The following is a 19,058-nucleotide window of genomic DNA, read 5'->3' on the forward strand; positions in this document are numbered from 1 at the left end:
GTCCAAGTGGCACATAGACGAGTCTGAGTGGCAGCGTCCATGTGTCAACTTGTCTCCACAAGCTGTTGAACGTGGCTTCCTCTCAACGACTGCACCTCTCAACCAGTGTCTGTGGCTCTCTGCCCGAACCTATGGCTGCATGTAGGCCATCCAGACACAAGCTGGCCTATCCACCTAACATAAATGTGTGCAAAGCGGCCTGCGTATGCACCCAGAATCACATTTCAGATGCATCTGCATCTCTTGGCTACGTTTGCACGTGTCAATGTATGCATATGTATAAGTATATGTGTATATGTGTACATATATATATATGCATTTATTTGTTTATATGCCTTGTGTGTTGTCTGCAGCTGGGCTGCATGAACCTATTAGTGGATTTTTGTTGTTGTTGTTTTGTTTTTGTCAGTCGTGGGGATGGAACTCTGAGCCTGGGCACTGTAACTCAGCTCTTAAGCTCTAGGCTGGCACTCTGCCACTTGAGCCACAGTGCCACTTCTGGTTTTCAGGTGGTTTATTGGAGATAAGAGTCTCATGGAGGGGCTCAGTGGTAGAGCACTTGCCTTGCATGCATGAGACCCTGGGTTCCATTCCTCAGCACCATATAAGCAGAAAAAAAAGCCGGAAGTGGTGCTATGGCTCAAGTGGTAGCATGCTAGCCTTGGGCTGAAAAGCTGAGGGACAGCGCCCAGGTCCAGAGTTCAGGCCCCACAACTGGAACCCCCCCCCCAAAAAAAACAAAAAAAGTCTCATGGATTTGCTTACCTGAGCTGGCCTCAGAGCCACGATCCTCAGATCTCAGCCTCCTGAGATTATAGGCATGAGCCACCAGCATCCTGCTCTGATTAGTGTTTTTTTTTTCTTTGCCCATCATGGGGCTTGAACCCAGTACTGTCAGAGCTCTTTTGCTCAAGGCTAACACTTTACCATTTGAGGCACAGCACCACTTGCACTTTTTGAGTGGTTCATTGGAGAGTCTCACGGGGACTTTGCAGTCTAGGCTGGCCTTGAACCGTGATTCTCAGATCTCAGACTCCCAAGTAGCTAGAATGACAGGTGTGAGCCACCAGTGCCCGGCTCTATTAGTGTTTCTTAGTGGATTTTGCTATGGCTACCCTAGACATACTCACATTTTTTCCATTCAGGCCAGGTTTGCCATCTTCTCCTGCCTTTCCCTGTGAGGACAGATCTATCAGTCAGATGTCAGAGGTTCAGGGTTGGGTGGGAAGGATCCCAAAATGCAGCATGAAAACCCAGACTCACCGGTGCTCCAGTGGGACCAGGGGGACCAGGGGGCCCATGTTCTCCTCGTAGGCCAGGGAACCCCTAAAAGAAGAAGTGTTTGCTAGGATTGGGAGGGCTCCCGAGAGATCCCTTAGTACACACCTCCTGGACTTCAAGAGTTCCACAAAGACCCTTCTCCAGTGTTGACACCACCCCCTCCCCAAGAGCCTCTGAGGTACAGTAGCAATGAATCAGGGGGCTCCTGATGAAAATCCCAAGGGAAAAATTCCCAGAACTTGATGCCTACTACGATCTCCAAGACAGGATATCAGGAAGGGGGACTTCATTTTTTGTTGTTGTTGTTGTTGGTCGTGGGGCTTGAACCCTGGGCCTGGGCGCTGTCCCTGTGCTCTTCAGCTCAAGGCGAGCACTCTACCACTAGAACCACAGCACCACTTCCGGTTTTCTGGTGGTTTATTAGAGATAAGAGTCTCACGGACTTTTTCTGCCTGGGCTGGCTTTGAATCACGATCCTCAGATCTCAGCCTTCTGAGTAGCTAGGATGACAGGTGTGAGCCACCAGTGTCCAGATGGAATGGGGACTTTTTAAGATAGCTTGTCTGGGAATTGAGACCTTCCCTTAAGGCAGGTCTGGCCCCCAGACCTGTGACTCTGAGGACCTAGCGGGGGTCTTATGCTAGACCTGTGAGCCGCCCTCCACCCCAGCATCTCCCCTCACTTACGTCTCTCCCTGGCTCCCCAGCTTTACCCGCAGCACCCTGAGGAGAGATTCAAAGTCAGCTGTGGGGTAAGAGTCTCCTTCACCCGCTGGCAGGACTGTGGCTCTTGTGAGCCCTAGGCCTGGGAGGAAACAGACGGTACACCTGGCCCCAGAGGTGAAGGCCAAGATCAGACAGACGAGGCCAAGGTCTCGGGATCTCTTGGAGAAGATGACTAGAAGTGACTACCATGACTCACGTTAAGTCCAGGGGGGCCAGGGGCTCCTGGTTTTCCATCCAGCCCACTGCGGCCATCCAGACCAGGGGGGCCTCGTTCACCCTGAGGGAAACAGAGTGGTAAGAGACTCGGAAGGCTGAGATGGGTCTGAGAGGCAGGTGTACCTTTCCAAATCACACTCACCTTTTCTCCTGCTGGGCCTCGAACACCTGGGTCTCCCTGGAGGGAATGAAGTCAAGAGAAGCATCAAGGGCAAGAAGGGAAACTGGGCCAAAGGGGACAGATTCAGCACTCACCTGTGGGCCTGGGGGTCCCCGGAGCCCATCGCTGCCCTGAGGATAGAAAGAAAAAGGATCAGAAGGGCTGGGAAGGTGGCTCAGTGATAGAGTGCTTGTCTTGCATGCATGAGGCCCTGGGTTCCATTCCTCAGCACTGCGTAAGCAGAAAAAGTCGGAAGTGGTGCTGTGGCTCAAGGGGTAGCGTGCTTGTCTTGAGCTGAAGAGCTGAGGGACAGGGCCCAGGCCCAGAGTTCAGGCCCTTCCACGGGACCGGTTACACTCACCCTCTCTCCAGAGGCTCCGGGGGGACCAGGGTCACCCTTGGGTCCTCGAGGACCCTCTTGTCCACGGTCTCCAGGCTCTCCCTAGGGCAGAGAGGGGCTGTAGGAAGGGGTACTAGGATCTTTCCTACACTCACTGTTCCACCCCACCCAAAGACCCCCAGTACCTTCTCTCTGGCTCCGGGTCCCGTGTCCACCTGTGGGGGAATGGCCAATGAGAAGAACACTTCAACAGGAGAAACGGGGCTCAATGGGAAGTGTTGGGGGACCAGGTAGTGAGTAGACCAGATGAGAAGAGAATGGGAGGGAAAATGACAAGCAGTCTGGGACTCAGTACGAGGCTTATGCTTACCAGACGCCCAGGGGGACCCGGGAGACCCTAGGAGAGGAGAGGATTATAGTTAACAGAAGTCTTGAGGGCCTAGATCATGTCTACTCCAGGCTCAGCTCTAGTCCTCTGATGTGAACCCCCAGAAGAGAAGCAAGGACTCCAGGGAGGAGGGGGGCGTGGCCATAAACACTCTCCTCAAATGGACACAGAACATCAATTGTAGCAGGACAAATAAAAATCTCCATCTCATCAGGGTCCAGGGCCAGCCTGGCCTAAAGGCCACTTACCGGCTCCCCACGATCACCCTTGGGTCCAGAAGGTCCAGGGCTGCCCTGCAGAAAGCCAGAGATCTGGGTCACTCAGGGAAGACAGAGGGTTTTTGGTTTTGTTTTTTGTGGATTGTAGGGCTTTAACTCTGGACCTGGGTGCTGTCCCTCAGCTCTTCAGCTCAAGGTGAGCACTCTACTCCTTGAGCCACAATGCCACTTCCAGTTTTCTGAGTGGTTCATTGGAGATAAAGAGTCTCAAAGACTTTCCAGCCCGGGCTGGGTTTGAACCTCGATCCTCAGATCTCAGTCTCTTGAGTAGCTAGTATTACAGGCGTGAGCCACCAGGGCCCAGACAGACAGAAGTTGTGGCGGGGGAGAGGGGGGGAGATTTAGAAGCACCGTGAGGATTTACTGGGTCCTGATGGCCTTTGGGAGATTAGGATGAAAGAGTCAAAAGGAATGAGGACTGCGAAGGTTAGGGTTGTAGGTAGAGGAGGGCAGGATTGGGGTTGATGAGTTGAGGTGGGGTGAGAGCTAAATGGGTCGGAGGTTCAACACTCACGTTTCGTCCATCCTCTCCAGGATCTCCCTGGTCTCCCTTCTCACCCACCGGCCCCCGGACTCCAGGCAGCCCCTGAGAAGAGCAGCTAGTCTGACACAGACTCCCTCCTAGCTTTCTGTAGCTTCTTCTAGAAGGCTTTCTGTTGTCCCAGTTCCCTATCACTCCAGTCTCCCATCACCCTACATACACCACCCCCCACACACATACCTTGCAGAATCTCTTCATTTCCTCCAACCCTTCAGTGCTTCCCATCACCATTAAGCCTATTGATTCTCCCATTACCTCCATACGCACCCTTCCTCCTCCCTGCCGAGACTCACCCGAAGGCCTCTCTCGCCGGCTTTCCCAGGCAAACCTGGCTCACCCTGGTAATGAAGAGAAGGGTCACGGTGAGGGATCTAAATAACTGGCTGGGAAGGTGGCTCAGTGGTAGAGTGCTTGCCTTGCATGCATGAGGCCCTGGGTTCTATTCCTCAGCACCACATAAGCAGAAAAAGCTGGAAGTGGCACTGTGGCTCAAGTGGTAGGGCACTAGCTTTGAGCTGAAGGGGTGAGGGACAGCACTCAGGCCCAGAGTTCAGGCTCCATGACCTACCAAAAAAAAAATACCTAAATAACTTAGGGAGTGTGGAAAGACAAGGCCTTGGCACCAGCTAGACAGTAGACAGAGCTGGACCGGATGACCTGATAGAACCTCAGACCCTAGGTATTACAGTTCAAGGAGAAAGAGTAGGTGCCGGTGGCTCACACCTGTCATCCTAGCTACTCAGGAGGCTGAGATCTGAGGATCATGGTTCAAAACCAGCCCGGGCAGGAAAGTCCGTGAGACTCTCATCTCCAATGAACCACAAGTGGTGTTGTGGCTCAAAGTGGTAGAGTGCTCACAAAAGCTGAAGGACACTGCCATGTCCCTGAATTCAAGCCCCACTAACAAAAAAAAAGTGGACACTAATGGCTCATGCCTGTAATCCTAGCTACTCAGGTGGTTACGATGCAAGGATGGAGGTTTGAAGTCCAGCCCAGGCAACAGAGTCCATGAGCCTCTTAGCTAGATGTGGTTCAGGTAGTAGAGGGCTAGACTTAATTTAAAAAAAAAAAGGTGGGGGGGCTGGGAAGATGGCTCAGTGGTAGAGTGCTTTCCCAGAATGCATAAGGCCCTGATTCGATTCCTCAGCATCACATACGCAGAAAAAGCCTGGAAGTGGTGCTGTGGCTCGAGTGGTAGTCCACTAGCCTTGAGCTGAAGAGCTAACAGTGCCCAAGCCCAGAGTTCAAGCCCTATGACTGACCAAAAACAAACAAACAAACAAACAAAAAGGCCAAGGGAGAGTGGTACTGGTAGTGGTACTGGGAATGTGGAGCTGGTACAGAATTCAAGCGCCAGTATCTGTGCACACATGCGCATGCGTGTGCACACACACACCTACCTACACACACACACACACACATACAGAATCAGAAACTACATTGGGGGTACATCTTACCGGAGGACCTTCATCACCTTTCTCTCCAGCTTCACCCTGTAAGACATGAGAGTCAGTCCTGGTCCCCAAAACCCCCAATGATGCTGGCAACCCCCCTACTCCCCTCCCCACTAGGACTCCTCTAAGGCCCGCCTCTTACATCACGTCCTCGGGGGCCAACAGGTCCTGGAGAGCCAGGCCGCCCGGGGTCTCCCTTCTCTCCAGGAGCCCCTGAGTCACCCTGTTGGGGAGGTAAGCATCAGGTGTTGTAGAATCCATGTAACAGGCAACCTTTTAGAGGAGGTGAGCCCAGATTTATTTATATTTTTTTTTTGGCCAGTCCTGGAGCTTGAACTCAGGGCCTGAGCACTGTCCAGGGACAGTGCTTTCTGCTCAAGGCTAGCCCTCTACCTCTTGAGCCACAGTGCCACATCCAGCTTTTTCTGTTGATATGGCAGTGAGGAGTCGAACCTGGGGCTTCATGCATGTTAGGCAGGCAAGCTACCTCTAAGCCACCTTCCCAGACCTGAGTCCAGAAATCTTGAGATCACTTATACTCACCGGAATTCCCGCTCTGCCAGTGAGGCCAATGGGACCCTGAGGGGGGGTAGGAAGGGAAAGGATTTAATCAGGGGTCTCAGGTACCACCTCTTCTTCTGTCACCTAGTCCCCACATTTATTTACCCGGGCTCCAGGGTCTCCCTTAGGGCCAGGGTCTCCAGGAAGAGCTAACCCAGGTGGGCCCTGTTGGACAGACAGATCAGAAGTCAAAAGGGTACAGGGAGCTGAGCACCAGTAACTCACAGCTGTCATCCTATCGACTCGGGAGGCTGAGACCCGGGGATCATGGTTCAAAGTCAGCCTAGCCAGGAAAGCCAGTGAGACTCTTATCTCCAATTCAACCAAAAAAAAAAAACAAAACAGAAAGTGGAGGCATGGCTCAAGTAGCAGAGCACCAGCTGTGAACAAAAAGGCAAAGGAGCATTACAAACCCTGAGGGTTTTTTTAATTTTTTTAATTGTTATTATAAAGGTGATACACAGAACAGTTACTTACATACGTTACGTAAGTCAGGTAAAGAGTACGTTTCTTTTAGGACAATGTCACCCCTTCCCTAGCTCTCTCCCAGTTTTTCCCTCTTATCCCCACCAACAAGTTGTATACTTCATTTTCCACATGGTCTTGTGAGCACCACTGCTGCATTTGTTCACCCTTTATCCCTCCATTTCTGTGCCCCCCCCCTATACTCCTAAAGTCAGATAAGCAAACAAACAAGATAAAAAGAAAAAGAAAACAGCAACGAAGGGAAAAAACTTCTTGCTTCTATTTCTTGGACTTCACTTTGATAAATATTACTTTATGTGATCAGATGCACATAGTCCTTGTACCTTTGTATTGCTCTTCTGAGAGTCTCACTGTGTGAACAAACCCTGAATATAAGACATAATACCAGCCCAGCACCGGTGGCTCACTCCTGTAATCCTAGCTACTCAGGAAGCTGAGCTCTGAGGATCTCGGCTCAAAGCCAACCCTGGGCAAGAACGTCCATGAGAGTCTTATCAATAAACCACTCAGAAAACAGGAAGTGGCATTGTGGCTCCAAGTGGTAGAGCACTAGCCTTGAGTTGAGGGACAGTGCCCAGGCCCAGCGTTCAAGCCCCACAACCAAAAAAAAAAAGAAGATCTAATACCAGTGTCACACACACATACCACACACACACACACACACACACAAAAGATACAACCTTCATCTGCCCTATAGCTAAACTTTTGCCCTCACTTACCTGTTCCCCTTTGATTCCAGCAACTCCTCTAGGTCCAGCAGGCCCCACATCTCCCTGAAAGCAACAGAGGTCAGTGGTGGTCTTGAGCTTCCAGGTACCCCGCAATTCAGCAGTCATCCTGTAACTTCCAGGAAGGCCCAGAGATAGGCCCTGTGACTTTGACCTCAACCCCTTACAGACATACCTTTTCTCCTTTAGCTCCAGCACCACCAGGACCCTGAAAACAATGAGGAGAGTCATTACTCAGCTCCTGTTTGGTATCACAGAACCCCAAACTTTGATTCTATAAAATCAAAAAGTCACAGTGTCACTACTTAGGAGGTTGAGATCTAGGGATCACAGTTCAAAGCCAGGGTGGGCAGAAAAGCCCTTGAGTCTCTTATCTCCAATTAAATACCAAAAGGGACAAGAAGTAGAGCTGTGGCTCAAGTGGTAGAGTGTTAGCCTTGAGCAGAAAAGCTCAAAGACAGCATCCCAGCCCCAAGTGTAAGCCCAGGACTGGAACAACAAAAAAGTCACAGTGTCTACCGAGGGGTCTCTGTGACCAAATGAGCTAATCTAAAGTAGGTAGCCAGGCTCCAGTGGTTCATGTCTGTAAGCCTAGTTGCTCAGAAGATTGAGATCCGAAGATCGTGGTTCAAAGCCAGCCCAGGCAGGAAAGTCCATGAGACTTATCTCCAGTAAACCACCAGAAAACAAAAATGGTTTATATATCCAGGGCTGAATTGGACTCAGGGTCCCGTCTTTTTTTCACTTACCACCACTGCTGGGTCCCCGGGGCGACCAGGCTCTCCCTATGGAGAGAAGACAGAGACAGGGACAGGTTAGCAACTCATCTAGGAAGTCCCAATTCCCAGTGTCCCCTGGCCACATCCCTGCTGCCAAGTTACATTCCCAGAACGTGACCAACCTTCTCTCCTCTGCGGCCAGTAGGTCCTGGCGGGCCCTGTACGTGGAGAAAACAAAGAGCTCAGGATGGGATGAGGCAGGAAGATACATGGGAAAGCTCCACAGTCATAGACTTACCTCAGGACCCTCAGCTCCAGGGCGTCCAGCAATTCCTACTGGTCCCTAGGGAAGAGGAACAGAAGAAAAGCTGTTCCCAGGTGGGAGAGGACCAAAAAGGGATTATGGGTAAACAGAGAGGAGAGGCTGAGTTGTGGGCTAGGGAGGAGAGATCATGGAAGATTGGGAGTTTGGGCTAGCAGCAGTCAGACTCAGCAGGCCATTGTGACTAAGTCAAAAGGTTAAAATTGGTATTCTTGCAGGGGGCTGGTGGCTCACGCCTCTCATCCTAGGTCCTCGGGAGGCTGAGATCTGGGGATTACATCTCGATGCCTGCCTGAGTAGCCAAGTCTATGAAACTTTTGCCTCCAATGAAGCATCCAAAAGGCAGAAGTGGAGGTGTGGCTCAAGTGGTAAAGTGCTAGCCTTGATCAAAAAAGCTCAGAGATAGCACCTAAGCTCTGAGTTCAAGCCACACAACTGACCAAAAAAAAGTGGGATGGGAAGTGGGGGAGGGGAAAGGGGATCAAGGACAAAAATGTCCGAATCAGCTGGCACTGGTGGCTCACACCTGTCATCCTAGCTACTCAGGAGGACAGAGGTTCTAAGCCAGCCCAGGTAGAAAACTCCCCGTGAGACTCTTATCTCCAATTAGTCACTGAAAAACTGAAGTGGCGCTGTGGTTCAAGTGGTAGAGTGCTAGTCTTGAGCACAAAGAGACTCAGGGCCCCCAGTTTAAGCCCCACAACCGTAATCTTAGCTATTCAGGAGGCTGAGATCTGAGGATTGCGGTTCAAAGCCAGCCCAGGCAGGAAAGTCCATGAGACTCTTATCTCTAGTAAACCACCAGAAAACCAGAAGTGGTGCTGTGGCTCAAGTGGTAGAGCGCTAGCTTTGAGCTAAAGAGCTGAGGGACAGCACCCAGGCCTAGAGATCAAGCTCCACAACCAAAAAAAAAAAAAAAAAGAAAAAGAATCAGGAGGGGCTTCAGAGGTCAGGGCAATATTCAGCAGGCTTACCTGGGGTCCCACCGGGCCAGGGAGTCCCCGTTCACCCTGATGGAATAGAAGAAGTCAGCAAGCTGAGTCTGTTCCAGATTCTCCAGAGTCCCCGGGACTGCACTTACTTTTTCTCCAATCTCACCAGGGCTGCCCTTCAAACCTCGGTCGCCCTAAGGAGAGAGATAAGAAGAGCGGGGTCTTAAGGAGTGAACCCCAAACCAAGTGTCTTCATCTCTAACCAGCACTTCTGAAGCAATAGAATCTGACCTAGATAGGCCCTTATCCCCTGGCCTTTTGGTCTCCTTTACCCTATAGCAGTCCCCGGATATGGTCCCTTACATTTGACACTCCCCCTCACCTCTCAACTTGTACTCACTTTGGGGCCAGCAACTCCAGGAAGTCCCCGAAGGCCCTGGAAGAGATGAATTTGGGAGGTGAGTGGTTCAGATTGGGGCATAAGGATAGAGAAGGAGTGGATGGATCAAGGTAGGCATTGGAGCCATGCTCGTCACATTCAGAACCTTGTGAGCTCCTGAAAACTCACCGGCTCACCCGGAGTTCCGGGTTGTCCTGGGACCCCTGGGGCTCCATCCTCACAGTCACCCTAAAGGAGCAACACATGGTATGAAGACTCAGGGAGGTCCCTGGCACCCAGCCTCCCACCCCCAAACCTGGGCAAAGAGAGATCCATTTCCCTACCTTCTCTCCTTTCTCTCCAACTGGGCCTTGGGGTCCAGGACTTCCGGGGAGGCCCTAGGAGGAAGTGAGTCAAGAAATATAAAGCCCAGCACCCAACCCACCCCAGAATACCCACACCCCTCAGCGGGTTCCCTAGCTCAAGGCCCGCTTACTGGCAGCCCGGGTTCCCCATCTGCAGTTCCATCAACCGCTGGTCCAGGGGGTCCCTGGGAGAGAACATCAGGTCAGGGGCAGACTGGGGGAGTCAGACTCCACCCCACCCTCAGCATACTTAGCCCTCACTCACCCGTTCTCCACGATCACCTTTGTCACCCTGGAAGACAGATCATGACCCTGTGATTCCACTATACCTCCTTTCCCAAGATACCCGGATGTAGGAGGGTGGACTCAAAGAATCATGGGAAAACAGGGGCGTCAATAGCATGGGTAGGAATCAGTATGTGTTATGTGGGTTCCAATGGGGTCACCGGGGCCCTGAATCACATGGAGCTCCTAAGACCAAATGGGGTCATGCTGTCACCTTCATAGCTGTTCCAGGAAGCCCTGGGGGACCACGAGGTCCTGGGTCTCCCAAAGGGCCACGAGGTCCAGGGGGCCCCTGATGGAGGAGACAAAACATAAAGACACAGCCCACACAACTCACTCCCCCGACCCCATCTCACATCATGACTCAGGCCCTGAAACTTACCGAAGGTCCCGGGTCTCCTTTTTTGCCAGGAATCCCTGGCCCATCACCCGTGACGATTTTCCCAGGCTCTCCCTAAAAAGTCAGAGAGTGTTGGGCAGAATTCAAGGTAGATAAAAGTCCCCAGAGGTTGGGAAGGTGGCTTAGTGGTAAAGTGCTTGCCTACCATGCATAAAGCCCTGGGTTTGATTCCTTAGTACCACATATACAGAAAAAGCCAGAAGTGGTGCTGTGGTTCAAGTGGTAGAGTGCTAGCCTTGAGCAGAAGCAGCTCAGGGACAGCGCTCAGGGCCTGAGTTCAAACCCTAGGACTGGCAAAAAAAAAAAAAAAAGTACCCATAGATGCCCTTTGATGCTATTTTTATTGTTGTTGTTGTTGGTCATGGGTCTTGAACTCTAGGCCTGGGTGCTGTCACTCAGCTCTTCAGCTCAAGGCTAGCGCTCTACCACTTGAACCACAGTGCCATTTCTGGTTTCCTGGTGGTTTACTGGAGACAAGAGTCTCACAGACTTTCCTGCTCGGGCTGGCTTTGAACCGTGATACTCTGATCTCAGCCTCCTGAGTAGCTAGGATGACAGGCGTGAGCCACGGGCACCTGGCTCCCAGCTATTCCTTATCATGCCACAGGCCTTACATAGGTCTAGGTGCAACCCTGTACTCTCTGGAGGCCCCTCCCCCTTTTCTCTCCACTTACCGGTTCCCCCTTAGGGCCTCGGGGCCCTCGGTCTCCCTGAGAACAAAACAGAATAGAAGATAATGCTTAGGTTCAAGTCAAGGGTGGTCCCCATGGACTCCACCTACTTTGGCTCCCCATCCTTATAAAAAGAACCCTGGGGAAGGTACTGGCAAAGAAGGGAAGGCACTTACCGGTTCCCCAGGAGGACCAGGCCACCCTGGGGAGCCCTGTAAATGGAACCAATGGTCAGAACAGGTCAAAATCACCCCTACCATCTCCAGCAATTGCCCCATCAGTAAGGACAAGGCTGGCACACCTTTATGCCGGGAGTCCCAGGGAGACCAGGGCTGCCTGGAGGTCCATCTGCTCCAGGGAAACCCTAAAGAGACAAAGAATTCAAAGATTAGCTAGCAGATCTCTACCCCATTAACTGGGGTTCTCATCCCATACGCCTCCAGTGTTGTTAGGGATGGAGAAGTAGGGTACAAAAGCGGTCTATCTGAATTGCATGAAACCCAATCCCAGGCACAAAGCAGTGATAAGCAGAGGCTAAAACACTAAGGGATCTTCAAGTCCCCCCTATAGCCCTTCTACTTGACAGCTTTCTCTACAAGTCTCCATTCAGATTTCTAGGATGATCCTGTGGCTCTGTTTTTGTTTGTTTATTTTGTCAGTTGTGGGGCTTGAACTCAGGGCCTGGGCACTGTCCCTGAGCTCTTTCACTCAAGGCTAGTGCTCTACCACTTGAGCCCCTTCCGGTTTTCTGGTGGTTCATTGGAGAGAAGAGCCTTACAGACTTTCCTGCCCAGAATGGCTTTGAACTGCGGTCCTCTGATCTCAGCCTCCTGAACATATAGTGTCTGGGCTTTTTTTCCTACAGGATGCACCCTAAGTGAAGCACAAAGGCCTTACTCACCCTCTCGCCTTTTTGGATGGTAGGACCGGGGGGGCCTGGGGGACCAGTCCTTCCCTGAAAGAGGAGATCAGGATAAAGAGGCAGTAAGCCAGTCAGGGTAAGGATGGGTGTGGGGAGGCACTTACTGGGAGGCCGGGAGGTCCTGGAGGCCCAGCTTGTCCATTCCGGCCCTAAGAAAGATCATCAGCAAGCCTTGTGCTGACAATCACCCCACCCCACCCCATCCCATCAACACCCAACCTAGTTTTGTGCCCACAAGGCCACTCACCGTTACTCCAGGCTCCCCCTTTTGGCCCTGGGTGGGGGGGGGGTTGGGGGAACATGTCAGATGAGGCTCCCAGTGGCTAGCTTCGGGTGCAGCATTCATCTTCCCACTCCACCCTCGACACTTACCTTTGGGCAATGCACGGAGCAAGGCTCTGGAGGTGGCTGTGGACACAGGTGCTCTTTGAAGCCAAGCAGTTCTCTTTAAATCCCTAGGTCTCCTCCCTGCCACGCCCAGAGGCTTCATCCAAACCTGAGTTGTCATGGCTGCCTGACACAGCACTCCTGCCAAATCACTGACTGCCCGGCCTAGGCTTGGCCCGTCATCCACCGCCAAGAAGTGCTGGACAGGGTCCACGCCTGACACCAAGCGACGCAACTGCTCCTGATCAGCTCCAGCCAAACCCAAGATGATCACCCTGAACCCTAAGGAGGGAATCCAAGCATCTTGTCATGACAATCCCACCAGGGCTATTCCTATTCCCAGGTTCCATCCTCAGCTTCCTCTATTCCTCACCAGCAGCCTGAGCCTCTTGGATTGGGCTGAATATGTCACCTCTCAATGGTTCGTCCACCACCAGAACCATCACCCCGGGTACTTGCTGACGGCGTCCTGGAGCATCGGGTGCCAGGAGATACTTGTGAGCCATGATCACCGCCGCGCCTGAGAGGAAAGTCACATCAGAGCCACGGGACATAAGAGTTTTTCTGTCAGGAAAGCCCCAGGAATCCATGCCAACTGCAGGCCTCACCTAAGTTGTTTCCACTTGGGTCCAAATAGGGAATGTCCCGGATCTTCTGCAAGATGGTGCCAAGATCATGGGAACTATTCAATGGGAACAGCAGGGAGGGCCGATGGCTATAGGACAGCAAGCCAACCTGGAATGAGGAGAGACGTAAAGCCTGGAGAGCATGACAGAGCAGACAGAGGTAGTGCGGGGAGGGCTTATTAGGTGGTAGAATGGGAATCCGCCAGCAATGAGATGATCTGAAGCTTGGGAGCTGGAAGAAACCCTGAAACTATATTAGGACAGAGAGATGGTGGCTGGTGTGGAACTTGGGGTGCAGAGAGGCAGGGAGAGATTAGGGTTTTGGATGCCTCGGGGCCAAACCTGGGCAGCCTGTGGCCCGAGAGGCCCAAGTGCAGACACCAGCCGCTCCAGACCCCGCTTCACAGCCTCTGCTCGATGAGCATTGTCTTGAGTGGTGTGCAGTAGAAACACCACGTCCACTAGACCTCCAGGACACGCTGTGGGAAGGTGTTGAGTCACTGATATGGACTAGTCCAGCAGCCCTCTTTGACCTCTCCCACTGTTTTCCAGCATACCTGGGTTCTGTGTGACCAAGGCCTCAGGACCCTGTCCACCCCTCTGGACAGGTATCAGAGAGAAGACATAGGAGACACCAGGTTCCAGGCCTGTCACCCGCTGGGAGCTATAGGTCCCTGGAAGTGTCTGTGAATCTCCGGGTACTTGTAAAGAGGAGAACTTAGTTAAACAGATCCTGCATGGTCCTGAAGGAGGTCGTCCAGGGAGCCCCTTCCAACCACAGCCTGTCCCTCACCCTGGCTGGTGCTTGCGAGTGGCCGCCAGGATAGGATATAGCCCAATGCTCCAGGTACTGGGGTCCATGCGAGGGTCACTGAGTTGATGGAAGTGTCTATCACGTGGAGTTCCGTGCTTGGAGCACGAGGAGACTCTGAAAGAAACATTTAACAAAAATCAGAGATGGGCTGGTGGGAATGTACACTTATACAACCACTTTGGAAAGCAGTCTGGAGGGTCCTCAGAAAGCTAAATATTGACCTCCCTTATGACCCAGTCATACCACTTCTAGGCATCTATCCTGAACAACAGGAACCAGTCTACAAGGACACGTGCACCTCCATGTTTATTGCAGCACTGTTCACAACAGCCAGGATATGGAAACAACCCAGATGTCCCACCACAGATGAATGGATCCAAAAATTGTGGTATCTATACACATGGAATATTATGCAGCCATAGAAAGGACAAAATAATGCATTTGCAGAGAAATGGATGGAGCTAGAAGAAATCATGTTGAGCGAGATAAGCCAAGAGCAAAGAGACAAATGGCATATGGTCTCCCTGATAAGTGGATATTAAATCCAAAATGTAAGGTGATACGACAAAATTAAGAAACAAAGGACTTCCACTCATCTGGTCAAATCACTACTAAATAACCCCATGCTGCTGATCACATATATGGTATAAATATGCACACTGGAGGGAAACCAGGAGGACAACACAGAACTAGAGGGAATCAGGGAAAAACATACAACAGTGGGACCCATCAGCTGCTCTGGACATTGATCAAAATGAACTAAGCAACTCAATGGCAGTGATGGGAGGGAGGAAACAAGTGGGAAAAAGGGAACAGCTGATGTTATGCAAAACAAAAGAAATGTACATATCACCCAATGTGGAAGAAATAACTGTATTGCAAAGCTCATAGAACTCATAAATGTTTTTTTGTGTACACATTTAGTTTTATTGTAACAAAGCAACTTGTACACTTTTAACATTTAAAACTCAGCATCATCTTTCCTTTCCAGTGAAAACAAAAGAAAATTTAAAAATAAATAACAAAATTACAATAGAGAATGTCAATTCCAAATAAGATCCTACAGGGTCTGCTGATTCTCCTGTAGTGCCAGGGCTCAAGTCATCACTAGGAGAATTTTATTGTAAAAGTGTCATCTTAAACTGCAAGGATGTCCATTAAACATCACAATTACACATGCCAAAGGAGAAGCCATGTTGTCAAAAATGCCCACTTAACCCACCCAAACATCTCAAACCCACCCTTTGCTGACCTTCTAGAACCCCATTTTTTAAAGTTTTTTTCTTTTTTTTTTTAACAAGAGAAAGTAAACAGATACATGTTGGTGATGCTAACTGTCTGTATTCACATAGACACAGTGTAATCTCTGAGCCCAATATACAGAGAAAGGAGGAGAAAAGCTAGAATCTATGCACTAGTACACAAGGCCTGAGCAGAGCAGAGCAACCGGAGGCTTTTCTTGTTTCCCACAGAGCAGGTGGCGGTGGTGGTGGTGATTCCGTACAGTTTTTGTTGAGACAGAAAGGGATAAAAATGAATTTAGAACAGAGGTGTGTGGAGATTCTTTTCCCGTTATATTCTGAGCAAGGTATTCCCCCCCCAAATAAGTTGAGAATCATGGTGTTTTGAGAAAAGAGACCTCAAGAACAGGGCAACTGAGCACAGAGGGGGAGAACACTGCAACTTGCTCCCAGGGACTGGAGAAAATTAAGAAGAAAAAAAAAAAGTTGGAATCCATCAGTGTTTTCTATTAGTCATCTTCTCCTTCATCCTCCTCTCCTTCTTCCCCTTCATCATCATCTTCATCTTCTTCCCCTTCGTCCTCATCCCCTTCTTCATCAATATCTTCCAATCCTTCCTCCTCTTCATCATCATCATCATCATCATCATCCTCTTCCCCTTCTCCCTCCTCCTCATCCATGTCAGGAACCAGGTAGTACTGCAATGGGTTTGGCCAGATGTCGTCTTTGATGACCTCTCCCAACTCGTCTGCACCAGCGTCTGAGTGGTCAGGGAACCAAGTTAAGAAGCTCTCTGGTTCCTCATGCTGCTGCTTCCTGCTGGCTTTATTCTGCTTTGACTGGAGCGCTTTGTCAAATCCTTTCCAGACTTCCATTTGATTTCAGTGGACTTTGAAGATGGATCACCGCTCTCATTCAGATGAAATTCTTTGGAGAGAACTTTATTTTCAAAGTAAGGATTTTCATCAAAATAAAAATCTATTCTGTAACCTGATTTTATATCTTCAAATTCTGTCACTTCAACTCTGGTCAGGTGATGTAGGGCCTCTTCATCCTCCTCCCCCCAGCAGTGCAGACACTTGTGGATGGTTGACAAATGTTGTGACCCAAAAATTTGGGATTTGGGCAATCAATTCTGACCTCTTCTGAAAAAAACGGTTGGCGGAGTTTATTATATTTCTGTTCTACTTTCAAAATCTCTTCACTGGCTTGTTCATTAAGTCTATTTCATTTTGTACTTCATCGATATGTTCAATTGCTTCTTGCTGTTCTTTTTCTCCCTTGGGCAAGCTGGGAGAGGAGGAGGCATCTGCCGACTTCGGGCCTGGTCTGTGCTGGGCTTTCTTCGGCAGAGGCAGGAGGAAGGACTGGCATTTGGGGGTCATGGCACGGAGGAGAAGCCAGAGGCGAGCCCAATGCTGCGGATCCACAGCAGGGGAACTCATAAATGTTATAGACCATGATAGACAAGTTGCCCCATGAACGTTAGAATATGTTTGTGACTTTAACTAAGCGTCACTATCCCACAATTCCGGTGAAATTTGGGAGATTACATAATCACTTAATCACAATAAAGAATTTGAAAAAAAAAATCAGAGATGGGCCAGGGGCTGGTGGCTCACACCTCTAATCCAAGCTGAGTTCTCAGAATCATGCATCAAAGCCAACCCAGACAGAAAGAAAAATCTGTAAGATCTTTGATTGCCACGTAGCCAGCAAAAAGCCAGAACTGGAGGCGTGGCTCAAATAGTAAAGTTCCAGCCTTGAGTGAAAAAAAAAAAAATAAGAGCAAGAGGTCCTGAGTTCAAATACCCTGGTGTATATGTGTGTATACAGAGAGAGAGAGAGAGAGAGAAGATCAGGAACAAGAGGAGAAAGGCCCAAGCAGATTCATTTTTAGCAAAATGTCAGAGGAAGTCATGCTGGGATCACTCCAGGATCATAGCCACTAGGAGGCTACAGAAGTCAATTTGAGAGTGGCTCAAGCTTGTCATCCTAGCTACTCAGGAGGCTGAGATCTGAGGATCATAGTTCGAAGCCAGACTAATCAGGAAAGTCTGTGATGATACTCTTTTTTTTTTTTTTTGGTCGGTCATGGGGCTTGAACTTTGGGCCTGGGCACTGTCCCTCAGCTCTTCAGCTCAAGGCAAGCACTCTACCACGTGAGCCAACTGCCACTTCTGGTTTTCTAGTGGTTTACTGGAGATAAGAGTCTCATGGACTTTCCTTGCCCAAGCTGGCTTTGAACCATGATCCTCAGATCTCAGCCTCCTGAGTAGCTAGGATGACAGGCGTGAGCCACCAGTGCCCAGCTTGTGATACTCTGATTTCCAATAAACTACCCAAATCAGCTGGAAGTGGAGCTGTGGCTCAAGTGGTACAGTACTTGCCTTGAGCAAAAGAAGCTCACAGACAGTATCCATGCTCTGTATAAGCCCCAGGTCTGGCACACACACAAAAAAGTCACTCTGATCTAAGATCCAAGAAATCAGGGTGGATGGTCAGTGGGAGTAAAAGCATACAGGAGTGAGGTGGGCTCTCAGCTCACCAGTGTGTGCAGTCACTTCCCTGGGGGGCCCTTCTCCAGTGGGTCCCAGGACGCTCAGCTGCACATGGTACAATGTCGCTGGCTCCAGCCCATCCAGGTCATAGCTGCTGAACTCAGGTCCCAGGACCCTGGATTGTTCCTGGCCACCTAGGGGAGGAAGGAGAGTAGGAACGTGAGTATGCCAGGGTGGATGGAGAGGAAACAATACCTCCCAGTACTAATGGATTCACCCACCTCATTGACCTTACAACCTTACTGATGACCCCAATCACTTCACTGATTGCCAGTTGATAGATCCATTTGACCCTTAATGACACCATTGATCCCATCCACCTCTTTGATGAATTCTACCTACTGTCGGGGATCCCATGAGTCCATAATACCCCCATGTAACCCTAACCTCCTATTGGGGGCACCTCTCACCCTCCGTTCGCCAACGCAGATGGTAGCCGTGCGCTCCAGGAACCCGCTCCCAGCGCAGGCTCAGCGAGTGTTCCCCGCGCCGCACAACCTGCAGCGTCGCCGCCAGGGGTGTGGGAGCCTCGGGCGCTAGGGAGAGCCAGAGCACGTGGGAATCAAGGAGACTCCGCCCCCACCCACCTCTGCACCAATCCCCCACGCGCACTTCCTCAGACCCCCCCACCCCTCCGCCTCCATTGGCTCCCTCTTCCAGCAGTCCCGCCCCCTCGAGTATCCAAGCTCCAATCCACGGCTCGCTCCAGCCCAGGCCCCACCTACGTGTGGTGACCACAATGGAGACAGGTGCGCCCTCGCGGTCTCCCACAAGCGCGGTCACGCGCACAGAATAGCTGACTCCACCTTCCAGACCGCGGATCTCCGCAGACTCGGTGTTTCCCGGGAGTATCTGTTGTCTCGTGGGACCACCTGGCCAGGCCGGCAAAGAGTAACATCCATCAGGGATGGGATGGGATAGCTAAGCAGGTGAGGCCATCCTGGCCAGGCAGGACGAGGGTACCGTAGGACCCATGGAGTCATACCTTCGCTCCGGCCCCAAGCCAATCTATAAGCTGTGGCACCAGTGACCCCTACCCAGGTGACTCGCAGAACATCGCTGGAAGCATTGAGTATCTGTAGTCTTGACACACTGCCCACAGGCTCGGGGGCTAGGGACAGAGGCACAAGGAGGGATCAGGACCTCTTAGGTATGCTTGGTCCATGCAGGGTGAATCGGAGGGTGAGGTAAGGTTACAAGAGAGGGGCAGTATAGGAAGCCCCCAAAGGGAAGAGGGTTGGGTGATGAGGAACCATCAAGAACTGAGCGTAGGTGG

The 19,058-nt window shown here is 50.9% G+C and overlaps 1 protein-coding gene and 1 pseudogene across 1 annotated transcript in view; both read right to left on the reverse strand.

The window, feature by feature from the left end:
* Positions 1 to 19,058, reverse strand: part of Col7a1 (collagen type VII alpha 1 chain) — a 46,279-nt gene that overhangs the window by 18,563 nt on the left and 8,658 nt on the right. Inside the window, exons 18-64 of the mRNA XM_042665922.1 lie at positions 18,768 to 18,893; positions 18,508 to 18,654; positions 18,193 to 18,318; positions 17,770 to 17,916; positions 13,960 to 14,094; positions 13,724 to 13,867; positions 13,509 to 13,645; positions 13,149 to 13,275; positions 12,914 to 13,060; positions 12,650 to 12,822; positions 12,526 to 12,561; positions 12,401 to 12,427; positions 12,258 to 12,302; positions 12,133 to 12,186; positions 11,533 to 11,595; positions 11,408 to 11,443; positions 11,235 to 11,270; positions 10,543 to 10,614; positions 10,375 to 10,452; positions 10,141 to 10,167; positions 10,007 to 10,060; positions 9,855 to 9,908; positions 9,700 to 9,759; positions 9,532 to 9,567; positions 9,281 to 9,325; positions 9,174 to 9,209; positions 8,176 to 8,220; positions 8,060 to 8,095; positions 7,908 to 7,943; positions 7,334 to 7,366; positions 7,150 to 7,203; positions 6,050 to 6,109; positions 5,927 to 5,962; positions 5,526 to 5,606; positions 5,387 to 5,422; positions 4,223 to 4,267; positions 3,903 to 3,974; positions 3,359 to 3,403; positions 3,093 to 3,119; positions 2,908 to 2,937; positions 2,744 to 2,824; positions 2,478 to 2,513; positions 2,365 to 2,400; positions 2,203 to 2,283; positions 1,968 to 2,003; positions 1,264 to 1,326; positions 1,131 to 1,175 (exon numbers count right to left, since the gene is read on the reverse strand). Of these exons, the coding sequence (XP_042521856.1) occupies positions 1,131 to 1,175; positions 1,264 to 1,326; positions 1,968 to 2,003; positions 2,203 to 2,283; positions 2,365 to 2,400; positions 2,478 to 2,513; positions 2,744 to 2,824; positions 2,908 to 2,937; positions 3,093 to 3,119; positions 3,359 to 3,403; positions 3,903 to 3,974; positions 4,223 to 4,267; positions 5,387 to 5,422; positions 5,526 to 5,606; positions 5,927 to 5,962; positions 6,050 to 6,109; positions 7,150 to 7,203; positions 7,334 to 7,366; positions 7,908 to 7,943; positions 8,060 to 8,095; positions 8,176 to 8,220; positions 9,174 to 9,209; positions 9,281 to 9,325; positions 9,532 to 9,567; positions 9,700 to 9,759; positions 9,855 to 9,908; positions 10,007 to 10,060; positions 10,141 to 10,167; positions 10,375 to 10,452; positions 10,543 to 10,614; positions 11,235 to 11,270; positions 11,408 to 11,443; positions 11,533 to 11,595; positions 12,133 to 12,186; positions 12,258 to 12,302; positions 12,401 to 12,427; positions 12,526 to 12,561; positions 12,650 to 12,822; positions 12,914 to 13,060; positions 13,149 to 13,275; positions 13,509 to 13,645; positions 13,724 to 13,867; positions 13,960 to 14,094; positions 17,770 to 17,916; positions 18,193 to 18,318; positions 18,508 to 18,654; positions 18,768 to 18,893 (3,182 nt within the window). The remainder of the gene's footprint in view (positions 1 to 1,130; positions 1,176 to 1,263; positions 1,327 to 1,967; positions 2,004 to 2,202; positions 2,284 to 2,364; positions 2,401 to 2,477; positions 2,514 to 2,743; positions 2,825 to 2,907; positions 2,938 to 3,092; positions 3,120 to 3,358; positions 3,404 to 3,902; positions 3,975 to 4,222; positions 4,268 to 5,386; positions 5,423 to 5,525; positions 5,607 to 5,926; positions 5,963 to 6,049; positions 6,110 to 7,149; positions 7,204 to 7,333; positions 7,367 to 7,907; positions 7,944 to 8,059; positions 8,096 to 8,175; positions 8,221 to 9,173; positions 9,210 to 9,280; positions 9,326 to 9,531; positions 9,568 to 9,699; positions 9,760 to 9,854; positions 9,909 to 10,006; positions 10,061 to 10,140; positions 10,168 to 10,374; positions 10,453 to 10,542; positions 10,615 to 11,234; positions 11,271 to 11,407; positions 11,444 to 11,532; positions 11,596 to 12,132; positions 12,187 to 12,257; positions 12,303 to 12,400; positions 12,428 to 12,525; positions 12,562 to 12,649; positions 12,823 to 12,913; positions 13,061 to 13,148; positions 13,276 to 13,508; positions 13,646 to 13,723; positions 13,868 to 13,959; positions 14,095 to 17,769; positions 17,917 to 18,192; positions 18,319 to 18,507; positions 18,655 to 18,767; positions 18,894 to 19,058) is intronic.
* On the reverse strand, positions 15,700 to 16,606 carry LOC122095609 (annotated as a pseudogene).

This window comes from Dipodomys spectabilis, unplaced genomic scaffold, assembly GCF_019054845.1.
Source record: "Dipodomys spectabilis isolate Male_0828 unplaced genomic scaffold, ASM1905484v1 ptg000360l, whole genome shotgun sequence".
NCBI classification, from domain to species: domain Eukaryota; kingdom Metazoa; phylum Chordata; class Mammalia; order Rodentia; family Heteromyidae; genus Dipodomys; species Dipodomys spectabilis.